The following is a 12383-nucleotide window of genomic DNA, read 5'->3' on the forward strand; positions in this document are numbered from 1 at the left end:
CTTACCTATTACATACTAGTACACACTATAATATTATGATAAAACCATACATAATTATTTAAAATAAATAATTAAAAAATATACCTACATAAAATATATGTTCATAATAAAATACTAAATTACCAAAAGAAAATATGGAAAAAATTGTTAAATATGAATTCCTGTGGAAACTAAATCTAATTACTTATTATCATTCAACTGATTTTGTAAATATAATTGACGAACTCTATGTTTAAAGATATTTTTGTTAGGGGACATCCTGATTTCTTGAGGGAGGGCGTTCCAAAGGAGGATGGACTGTACAAGAAAGGAAGAGTGGACAATGCTGGAATTATGAGAAGGACAGTGGAGGCGCAAGTTTTTGGATGATCGTAGTTCCGTACTATGGGTATTACTGAAGAATTCAAGGTGGGACGACAAATATGGAGGAGCGCTAGAAGAGTAAAGGAGAGAGTACAAAGTACACAGTGCACGCAGTGATCGACGTTGACGAATTGGCAGCCATTGCAGCTTAGATCGGTATTGAGAGACATGATCAAACTTACGAAGATTGAAAATGAACCTGATGCAGTTATTTAGCATACGGTCAAGTTTGTTAAGTAGTTCTTCACGGAGTTCGAAAGTACAAACATCACCGTAATCCAGCAGCGGAACTATAAGGGCAAATTTAGTAACTTTTACGGACATTCTCGTTTCAAATATGGAGTCTGGGGGGGGCAGGTAGATGCAATTTTCACAATTTTCAGCAAAGCGTTCGATCGTATTGATCATAACATACTACTGCTTAAGATCTTATCAGCTGGAATCCACGGTAATCTGTTTCGCTGGTTTACATCTTACATTCAGAATCGGTATCAACTGGTGGTTCTGCAGGGCTATGAATCTTCATGGTATCATACCCCTTCAGGAGTTCCCCAAGGATCGCTACTAGGGCCTTTACTTTTTAATATATTTATCAATGACATTTCTTCCTGCTTCTACGCCGACGACATGAAAATCTATAAAAGTATTTTAAGACCTTCAGACCAATTACAGCTGCAAATTAGAATAGAATAGAATACGTTTATTTTTTCCAACGCACAACATATACAGAATAGAAAATAAAAAGTAAAAAGGACTTAAGCTATGTACAATTATAATTATAGGTATATGTTATGTGATGTCAAAAATTGATCTCAAGGCTCTAGAAGAATATTGTCTCAACAACAAACTTGATTTGAATGTCTCCAAGTGTTTTAGCGTAACTTTTACTCGTAAAAGTAAACCATGTTTAAATAACTATACTTTAAAAGACCAACCTCTATGTCGATTAACCAAAAATCAAAATACGTGATTTAGGCTTCATACACGACCATAAAATTCTTTACGATGCCCATATAGACAATATTACTAACAGAGCTAATAAAATGTTAGGTTTTGTGCTCAGATCTTGTTCGGAATTTAAAAATATCAAAATTATGAAAATCTTATACTGTGCATTGGTTCGTAGCATCCTGGAATACGATTCTATTGTGTGGAACCCGTTGAATAACACATATATAGATAGAATTGAGTCAATTCAAAAAAGATTTCTTAAGTTTCTAGAGTTCAAAACTAAAACCACCGACGTGAGCTATAACATGAGATGTGTTAGACACCACATTATACCTCTTCATCAGAGACGTAACATAGCAGATGTTGTATATCTATCAAAAATTGCACAGAATAATGTAGATTCTCCTACTCTGTTATCTAAAATACTAATAAATATACCTCCCAGAACATATAGAAAGAATAAATACCTCCACATTCCTGTATTTTCCACTAATTACAAAAGTAATTCATTCTTTATCAGAACCTCTAAACAATTCAACACTTGTAGCGAAATATTAAATATTGACCTATTCAGTGATAAACCAAATAGTATTAAACATAAACTCTCTAAGCACTGGTTTTCTTGCAATGCCCATGTTACCTCGTGAAATTAATCTAACTCATTACTTGTTTTAAGTTTAAATATTTGTCAAATATACATACGTAATATTTTATTATATAAGCAGACTTTGAGCATCAGCTTGTTATTAATTATTATTATGTTTGTTATTTTGTGTCATTTGTCTATAAGTTTTATTTTTTCTTAGAATCATAAATGTGAAAACATGTAAATGGTATATTGTAATATTCCTAGAAATTTTATAATATATAAATTTGTACTGTTTGTTTTCCTAAATAAAAGTAAAAAAAAGGTTAACCTAATGCAAGAAAAATAGGGGTTATTACTTATTACGCAAAGGTCGTAGCAGAGGGCGCTACCACAATAGACATAACTACCAGTAGTTCGACTGCAAAGAAACGGACAGGTTTCAATATCTGTCAAATTCGTCAGGTTTCACTAGGATTATGAACGGAATGTGCTTCGCGCTGGCTGATATAATTTATTTTGAAATATTTAAAATAAAGATTTCAAAATTGGATTCTGACAATTTCAATCGCATGTGCCAAAACACAAACAAGAATACGATCAAAGAGGAACACGTCCAGCGAATATGTCATAGTTTGAAATTTGTAGGTAACGATTTAACAACCCTAGCGATGATTTTCATCATAATACGTCAAATTTAAAAATTTCAACATCAGTTCTAAGTCGACATACTCTATAATTCTGTCTACTATGGCGCTACTAACATTATTTACAAATATACCGAACAAAATCCGACATGTTGCACACGTCATATCAGAATATTGACAGAAACGTTGTCAAACGTCGAATAAATCTTTAAGTTACTTAACTTACGTTACTTACTTTCGTTTACCTAACTGTTTATGCTTGTGTTGAATTCCATGCATTCGGATTTCCGAATACGGAAAACGAATTCGGAAATCAAATAAAGAAAATGTATTTATGTGGCCAGCCTTACAAGGCCACCATTATCACCACCATCCCTATAGGGACGGTATTATAAAAACCATCGAAACATTTCATACACTTAACGTATAAACTGATTAACTTCTCGACATTTTTCCAAAATGAAAACGCGAAACAGAGGGATGATAATAATTAAACATTACTCAGATGTTTGTTAGATACGAAATACAAACTTGGAAAGACCACAATAACATGTCATGTTAGCAACTTCGGAGTTCCGAACTCATTGCTTTGTAGGTTTAGCAATGTTAGGAACATTGCTCGCGTAGTTCTTGCTATAAATAAATTACGTTTTTTGTGACCGATACGATTAATTTTTTTTGTATATAAGACTGAATTTTCTTAATTACTGCTACTGCTTTTTACTACATTATAGTATCTAGTGCTAGCGCTGGTGACCAATGGCGTTCCATGACATCAGACTATGGCAATAATGACTGTGCATTTTCCAAATCTCCTACTTTTTCTAAAAAAGCCGACACTGTTCTCGTTTCACAATTTATATTATTTGTGCCTCGCGACTAGAGCATTAAAGCGGTCTTAGCTTAGCTTAGGACATATCTTGGAGTAATATCTAAACTCTTAGGCCCACTTGCGCCAATCTGAGTTAAACATACCTTTTTTTTCATAAAACACGAAACCAGAGTCCAACTTAATAGTTAACCCGGAGTTAACTTTTACCTAGACTGACGTAGGTGGACCTTAGAACGTTAAAAAATTACGGAAGCTTTGTTAACTATGTCTCTCATAAATCAGCCTTTGAAATGAGCTGTGCAAATAATATCATAATAGCATATTAACCGTTAACGTATTGTACAGATTAATGTACAGTTGAATTACACATTTCGACCTTATCACCTATTGGCATAAGGTACAAAACTGGTATGTTATTGTATCCGAAGAGAGGCGTCACTCGGCCCCTCTATAATTTACCATCAAACCTGTCAAGCCGTGTAATCCATGGCTGAACCGTAGGCCATAGCTAACAGAACTTTAATAACGGGTATCACTGTGTTTATTTGTTAGATTATAATATAAACAAGGAAATTGAAAATGCCAATTTGTACTTATAACCTCGCACGAATATCTGGTATTTCTTTTAATTATTATCATGTCCTTACATAAACGCAAAGAGAGAGAGATAATATTATATTATAATATACTTAACCCGGCGAGGATGTGGTGAAAATAGTTACGTGGAGGTTGTGGAGGGTATATTTGACCCTGTATTTCTACTACCATTTTAATGCCTAAATTCACCTTATTTAACGCAACTTCGATAATGATTGGATAGATTATATATTATTTATTGGATATTGATTAAAAACAATGGTATAAATACGAAATATTTTTATTTTTTTTAACTATTGCGAAAGACTAAAAAACAATCAACTTTAACAAGGCCTTTCGTTCTTACCTTAAAAAAATTAAAATTTATCAAAACTTCTTTTACTAATCAAGATAATTTGGTATATTAATATGAGATCAATCACTTTCAATAATTAAATTATCAGTTGTTATATACTACACGCTATTATTTTCTGCTGTTGTACCACAATCTTTGCAGAACGAAACAATGTGTTCTGGGCATATATACTTTATGGCAATCTTCGCAAACGTTGCTAGTCTTACGATGTCGAGCATAAGGACAAACCTGGCACCTTTTTCGCACTCCTGGAACTCTGATAGGCGGTTCTTCATCAGGTTCTCCACTGAATTCTCGGATTCTCTTACGTAGCTGTCTCGGCAGTTGTGGTATTTCTTTTCGTGCTCTCAAGTGTTCAGTAACAAGCATACGGCCCAATGTTTTAATAAAGTTGCGACGTTTCTGGATTGCTTGTGTATTAGACCCATGTATAATATTTGCGTTGATTCCAGCCATATTCAACATTGCATAAAATACGGTCAGAGGCCATTTTCTTGAGTTGCGGCTAACATCGTAGGTCGCTGACAACTCGTCTGCAACGTCTACTCCACCTTTAGTGGAATTATAAAACGTGTTGATTTCAGGTTTTCTTTTCTCGCCAGTCGATTCGTCAATTGCAGCATCATGGTGGAGACTTGACATGAGTATAACAACTTTGTTTTTCTTTGGTATATGAGTTACCAGGGTCACGTCCTTTTGAAATCCAAACTTCGATGAATAGATAAGTGCATTACGACTGCGAGTATTGATAAACTCCTTTGGTATTTGTCTCTTGTTCTTGCGCACTGTACCCACAGAAGTCAGCTTGTGCTCATTGAGCAGATGAGAAACAAGTTCGAAACTGGTGAACCAATTGTCGAAAGTCACGTTGCGTCCAGTTTTGGAAATAGGCTGTACTAAACGATTCACCACATCAAAGGGTTTGTTGCTTACTGCAAACGGTCCTACTGGTTGCTTTCCGGCGTAAATCTCTAGGTTTAAAATATAAAAATTTTTTGCATCAACCATGGCTAATATTTTTACACCATATTTTGCAGGCTTTGACGGTATGCACTGTCGGAATTTGCATCTGCCTCTAAATGCAAGCAACATTTCGTCTATGGTTACGTATTCTCCCGGGATATATGATTGTTTACAATTTTCGACAAACATTTCAAATACTTGCCGTATTGGTGCTATGTTATCCAATAGTTTTCTTTCGTCGCGTGTATCTTTATTGTCGAAACGGAGACAGCTTTGAATGTAATGAAATCGTTGCCGTGACATAGTCAACCGAAATATTTCAACTCCGGTGCCGTCTGAAGCCCAAAGGTCAACGGTATTTTGCCTTCCAGACCGGTAAAAGCCGGCGATGTACAATAAACCAATAAAAGCCTTAAATTCAGGCATGTCTATTTCTTTCTTGAAATGAGGGATGGATTCACAACCAGTATTCCTTTCTCGTATTTGCAAGTTAGTATGAGTCAGGATAATAGAGAGCATACTTTCGGGAAAAAACAAACTCCAGCATTCCAGTTCCGATTGCGCTAGCTTTGCTACTTGACTTACTCCAGATGTTTGTCTGATGATGTTCTCAGACCGGGTTCGAACTTGTTGTACAGGGGGTTCTTTAGACCATTTTGTTCCATCTTTGCCAACAAAAAACAAATTTGTTACCTGACTATCCGATTGTTCTTCCTCTGGTAAGCGTTGATTCGGAAATTGCAAGTCAGATAGCGGTACATCATCCTCGCTATCGTAATCGCTACTTAAATCCTGTTCAGTGCCACTATCTTGACTGCGAGCACTCACATGATCTTCTAATTCGCTGCCGTCGGACAATAAGTCATCTTCACTATCTGGTTCTAACAAAATTTGACGTATGAGCTCAGCCTGGTTATTCATTGTGCCTAAAACCACCTGAAAATACAATATATTTAATAAAAAATACTTTTGATACGATGCACAAAAGTGTTACATCGCGGTTGTGGTAGGGTCATATTTACCCTTTTTGTCTTCGCGCACGTCTGTCTCCCGTCGCAGGCGCCGGCCGACTGAGCGACGGTGTGCGGCGTGCGGGCGGGTCCTTTACCTACAGCTACTGAGACGTCCAAACTACTACCGTCGCGGAAAAAAAAACCGCACTCGACTAAAAACTGTTGGGGTCAAATTGACCCCTCCACATCCTCGCCGGGTTAATAAATAATATCCAACCGATGTCTCACTGTAACCCAGACTAAGGTAAATGGGCGTTTAACTTCAAAACGGAATAACTAGGGTTAAAGTGCAAATGTCAATTTAACCATAGTATCAATTAGTAAAAGTAGATAAAGGATTCAAATGTTTCAAATATCAATAGTCGGTGGGGAGTTACATTATGCATCGCGACCCTAATACGTCCGTCACGGATCAAACATGTTCCCATTTCGCGTATTTATCACGGAACAAGTCATAACTAATACCAAACTTACCTTTATAAACTAAATTCCCACAAAATTTTACCTACGCTTGGTACTACTTGGTATATGTATATTCTGTGCCTAAGCATTAGTAATTTTTACAAAATTATTAAAAGGCTTAAATCTTGCATAAGAGATAATTATCGAAGAATTTATATGACTTATATACACGCGTGTATGTCAAATAAATTATTAGATGATGCAAAAATTGGTTTTCATTAGAAACTTCTCGCTGATATAATATTTGATTGCGCAAGACGCTTTCTTATCCGTATTCAAACTTCTGAGTAGTAAAAACACTGTGTCATATGACGTTGTAGTTAAGACCTGAAATGTGTTATTATGACGTATTCACTATCTTTGGAGAAATGACAGTTTCTAAGTCGGGACGACTTTTATTAGTCGTAAAGTTAGTAGAAGTCCGTTGATTTAAAATAACCATAACTTTCTTATAAGTCGTTAAGCGTAGACATTGGAAAATTGCACAATGCACAGCAACAACAAAAGATTATCGCAAAGCACAGCACAGCTAATAATATAATGATCAGTAAGAGAAAACGACTTACTTACAAGATCAGCTATCGAGTGGTAAACTCGCGCTAACCATCTATAAATATAAATTCTCTTACTCAATGCATCAGCAATTCAACATGTAATTACAAAATAGAAAATCATCGAGTAAAATAACATTCGCAGCGCAAAAGAAATCTCATGATATAATGATGGTAATTGTGTATGAATGTACACCTGTCGGAGATGATATGAAATGCGCGGCCATCTCCGTTAGTCGAGGGGCCGTAACGCACCGCGCTCCGGCGGAGCAGAACGCCTGCGCAGCACCACACCAACAACACACGGAACCACCGACTCAAAATTCACTTTGCACCTACTGCTCAATACCTTAGAAAGTGTGCATAAACATGCGAACATTATCGCGTAAGTAGCGGCCGAAACGACGTCCCAAAATGGTAATCCGCTCTGTTGTGTAACCCGATTACCTGAAAGGCGGCGATGCGTTTCGGCGGCAGCGGCTGGGGCGAGCGGTCGTTGAGGTTCTCCATGGAGCGGCGCGCCAGGAAGCCCTGCTTCTGCAGCTCGGTGTTGGTTTTGTAGGTGGGGCGGTTGAACTTGGTCGCGGGGGCGACTATCCTGTTGCCATTCTCGTCGTCGTCCTCCCACTCCGTCACTACCTCGGTCCGCACGTCCTCCAGGGAGCGCGAGCGCGCGCACGGGCAGGCGGGGGACGGCGGGCGCGCCGGCCTGCTCGGCCGAGCCCGCTCCCGGTTCAGGTACAGCTCTTGGGCGCTCGGCGTCGGCGCCCCCGCCGATCTGTAGCTCGGCGACAGGAAGTAGTAGTCCCTGGACTTGTTACTGTACGCGCTCATCGCGGACAGCTCCGAGTACGTGGAGCCCTTCGAGGAGCTCTTGAAGTTTCTCGCGTCCATGGGGTCGGGTGGGCGAAAGTAAAAGTTGGGCTGCGCCGGGCGCGGCATCATCGGCCACGGCCGAAACGGCGCGTCGACGTAGTGCGGCTTCGATTTCATGTCGGGTCGGGGGGCATCCGAGCGCGTTCCGTGCGGATGTAGCCGCGGAAACTGCGGTACTGGGGCCGAGCGGCGCCGCCGTCGCCGCCGCCGCCGCCCGCCAGCGTGCGACAAGGACAGCGATAGAGAAAGGCTGTTCCGCTGCGTGCGAATACAAGTGAAAGGGGTAGCCTGCGCGGTCAAACGGCTTGCATACTACGGCCAGCGCACGCGCAAATATCATTTTAATAGTAGGAGCAGATTTAATACTGTAAATAGTGGTTAATACTAAATAGTTTCTGTAGTTTCCCGGTGATAGTGGACTTCCGTTATCATCACTCGCAGACCGCAGTACGTTTTGTGGAGTGCGCGACGAGTGACACAGTGTACATTCGGGACTCGGTACATTCGCGTGCACGCCGTCGATCTGTTGCATTGACACGGATCATTACGAATTAGAGCCTCCAGAATCGCTTAATTGTGACTCAGTCGACTTTCGCTTCTGAATTATAAAGCAAAATATTATATTTTATAATGATTTGATAACGTCGTAACTCGTAACATAACTTGGCATAACAGCGAGAGGATCCGGTTTCGGTGACCGAGCTGTGATCTAGAAATGTTAGGTAATATTTAAATGAGCGCAAAAAATGGCTTTCTACAAATCATCCATAAAAATAAAAAAGCCTAATGTGTAAAAGTATTTTGCTTTCTCCGAATCTAATAAAATCTATTACAAAATCCGGCCTATGGTGACGAAAATCTCTTTTTAGAAAACTCAAGAAACCTAATTTATGCGTGAACAAAAATTGAGTTATGCTAACTAATTCCACATTGTAATATGCAAATGTAACTTTATTTGAACATTAACAATGAATTAACAAGTTTAATTTGGAGGCGTGGTAGAATGTATACCTATGCCTTGTTTACGAGGAGTCCGACAAACTTTTCTATGCGAAAAATTTCGGCGCTGCTGCGTTTTCGAATGCTTGACTCCTGGAATTGTCGATATGACGTCACCATGGCTCCTCGTACATACTACTTTCATTTTTTGGAATTCGAAAAAAGTTAGTTCCGTGTACTGGGGACTAGTAACTCGAATACTAAGACAATATTACGAGTTATGAACGTCATGATACGGAAAATATTATGAACGAGCTTTTGCCTCCGGATTCGCTCGCGTTAAGAAGTATTATTATATACAAACTTTCATCCCCTATTTGAACCCCTTGGGGTTGGAATTTATCAAAATCCTTTCTTAGCTAGAGTATTACGACTTATTGTAAGCAGAAACGATTTCAACCTTAATTTATTAGTATTGATGCTTGATTTCCAGAATTGAAAAGTATTGATTTCTCCCTAATTATATTGACAACGAAATTAATTTTAAGACAAAATATCATGGTCGATTGTGTGACGACTGACGGATAAACTATTCAAAGAAACATTATCTCGAAACGAATAACCGCAAACAAAGGTGGTTAATTAGCAATAAGTAATAACTACTATAGTTATTCGGTTATTCGTTACAATGTGGAATAACTTAGCATAACTTAATTTTTGTTCACGCATAAATTCGGTTTCTTGAGTTTTCTAAAAACAGATTTTCGCCACCTTAGGCTAGTTATTGCTAATTTAACCACCTTTGTTTGCGGTTATTCGTTTCGAGTTAATGCTTCTTTAAATAGTTTCTGTCAGTCGTCACGCTATCGCAAAACGCATCATGGTTTTTCTTATAATTAATTTCGTTGTCAATACAATAGGGAGAAATCTTAATACTTTTCAATTCTGGAAATCGAGCATCAATAGTAACAAATTAAGGTTAAAATAGTCACTACTTACAATAAGTCGTAATTCTCGGAATGTTACGGTAAAACGCCGTTTTCCTACGTTATTCATATTTGCTGTATCATGTCGTTCATAACTCATAATCTTGTCTCAGTTTTCGAGATACATTCTACCACGCCTCCGAATTAAACTTGTTAATTCATTGTTAATGCTCAAATAAAGATACACTAGCTATTTGACCGAGCTTTGCTCGGTATTCGATAAAACATGAATAAGATGACATTTTCTAAAAATGATTCCTAGCTAGATCGATTTATCGCCCCCGAAACCCCCTATATACTAAATTTCATGAAATTCGTTGGAGCCGATTCCGAGATTTCATAAGCATAAATTAGGTTTCTTGACTATGAAAACCAATAAATATTTGGCACAAGAATATTAAAGCAAATAAAATATAAGAAAATATTTTACGAAAATATATGATAATAACGCGAACTACTCACGTCTGCTGAGAAGAAAGAGAGAGAGTGAAAATTATTTAAAATTACATTTTCCCTGTTTTTCATAATTTAACTTAAATTTCACCATAGTCATACAACTATTCAAACAGAAAAAGATTTTTTCTGAAAAGATTTATTTCACTCAAATGTAAAACAATTTTTATTTAATTATATTTTTTAACTTTTCAAAAAAACACTAAAACTAAATATTTTTTATATACGTCATGTGGATCATTCTTGATGAAGACATGTACTCAGTCAAAACAATGTCGGCTATTACATAATAGAGTGCTAATTATTCGTTATTAATCACACCTAAACAGGTAACCAATGATAAATCATATCTATTATGAGCGCCCACGAACGCCGGCTTACTGGAAAACTCGAACATTTAATTAGTCGCCATATACGCCAAGGCCATAACATAAGAAGCATCATCGTCCTACACTAGAAAATCATTCTGTTCAGTTTTTTTTTACGTCTGATAGGACCTTGTTTAGTCGGCATAAGGATCAGTCTGGTTGAAACTCTGAGGAAAAACAAGTATACACGCATTGTTGCTGACTCGCGATTCTCGACTTCAAGGACACTGCGCAAATCGTCAATCAATTGACATAATTATGTATCTACTTGAGTCTTGAAGACCCCTCTTCACGTTGGATCATAAATGATGATGGATGATGGTTTACCAAGATTGCTACTGTGATGTTGTTGTGCTGTTAGTAGCGTGCGCAATCGACTTCGATCATTTCTCAACTTGAAGAGGGGCTTTGAGATGTATCTAAAACAGAAGCGAAGAATGTTTTATCATAATATGAAAATCCTGACCTATAGGGGTAGGAATTTGGATAATGATCTTCAAAATGTATGAGCCAAGAGAAGAAATTTTTTTTTCTTGTTGGTAAGTGAAGGACCATTCAAAAATAGGAATATCGGTGAAAAAATGACTTTGATAGCTTAAAAAGTAAAAACTCTCCAAGATATCCATACAAAATGTTAACTAACTGTGACGTCACGCTTAGGTAGTTTGTTCGATAGCTATCCATACTAATATTATAAATGCGAAAGTATCTCTGTCTGTCTGTCTCGCTTTCACGCCAAAACTACTGAACCGATAGCAATGAAATTTTGTACACAGTTATTCTAGAATCTGAGAAAGGACATAGGCTACATTTTGATGTGGGAAAATATCTTATATGTAATTGATTGTACCGTTGGTTCTTGAATGAAATGAAAATATCTTATTTCCATGAAAATATCAAAGAAAATGAATTCGCATTGCGCGTGGCCAGCGCTCATCCCGGGGGTCCTGGGTTCGAGTCCCGCAGGCGGAACAAAAGGTTTTCAATGTTCCTGGGTCTTGGATGTGTATTAAAATAAAATTTCAAAAACCTTAAATATATTTTATGTATAATATTATAAAAAATCCAGAAATATATCGATGCAATGAACATTTTAGTTCTAAATACGATTCAACAGATGGCGTTTTATTTTTTACTTCATTGTAACATAGAACTAATCATACTTATTAGTTATTATGTTTTTTTTTATAATTTTTAATACGTTAGAATATTATGTTTAATAATATTATCACTTGGTATGATAATAATCAATCTATCTTATCTTATAGAATTCCTACTGCATTTCTAATATATGTGACAAGTTGACAACAGAAGGCGCTCTAAAATAAAGGAGTGTGTACCGTGTTGGCCTATATTCCATCCAGAAAATATATCAATGCAATCAACATTTTAATTCTAATATATGAAAACAGATGGCGTTTTATTTTTTACTTAAATATAT

General features: G+C 37.2%; 1 protein-coding gene across 3 annotated transcripts in view; it reads right to left on the bottom strand.

Moving 5' to 3' along the window:
- LOC121738301 (WD repeat-containing protein 47) overlaps nucleotides 1–12383 on the bottom strand; it is a 115479-nt gene that overhangs the window by 62836 nt on the left and 40260 nt on the right. The window contains exon 1 of one of the 3 annotated variants that reach the window (XM_042130274.1): nucleotides 7768–8356. The exons of the other annotated variants lie outside the window; for them this stretch is intronic. Within the exon in view, the coding sequence (XP_041986208.1) occupies nucleotides 7768–8313 (546 nt within the window). The 5' untranslated portion in view covers nucleotides 8314–8356. Of the gene's footprint in view, nucleotides 1–7767; nucleotides 8357–12383 lie in introns of those variants that run through there. 3 annotated transcript variants of the gene reach the window in all.

The sequence above is a fragment of the Aricia agestis genome, chromosome Z, assembly GCF_905147365.1.
Source record: "Aricia agestis chromosome Z, ilAriAges1.1, whole genome shotgun sequence".
Classification (NCBI taxonomy): domain Eukaryota; kingdom Metazoa; phylum Arthropoda; class Insecta; order Lepidoptera; family Lycaenidae; genus Aricia; species Aricia agestis.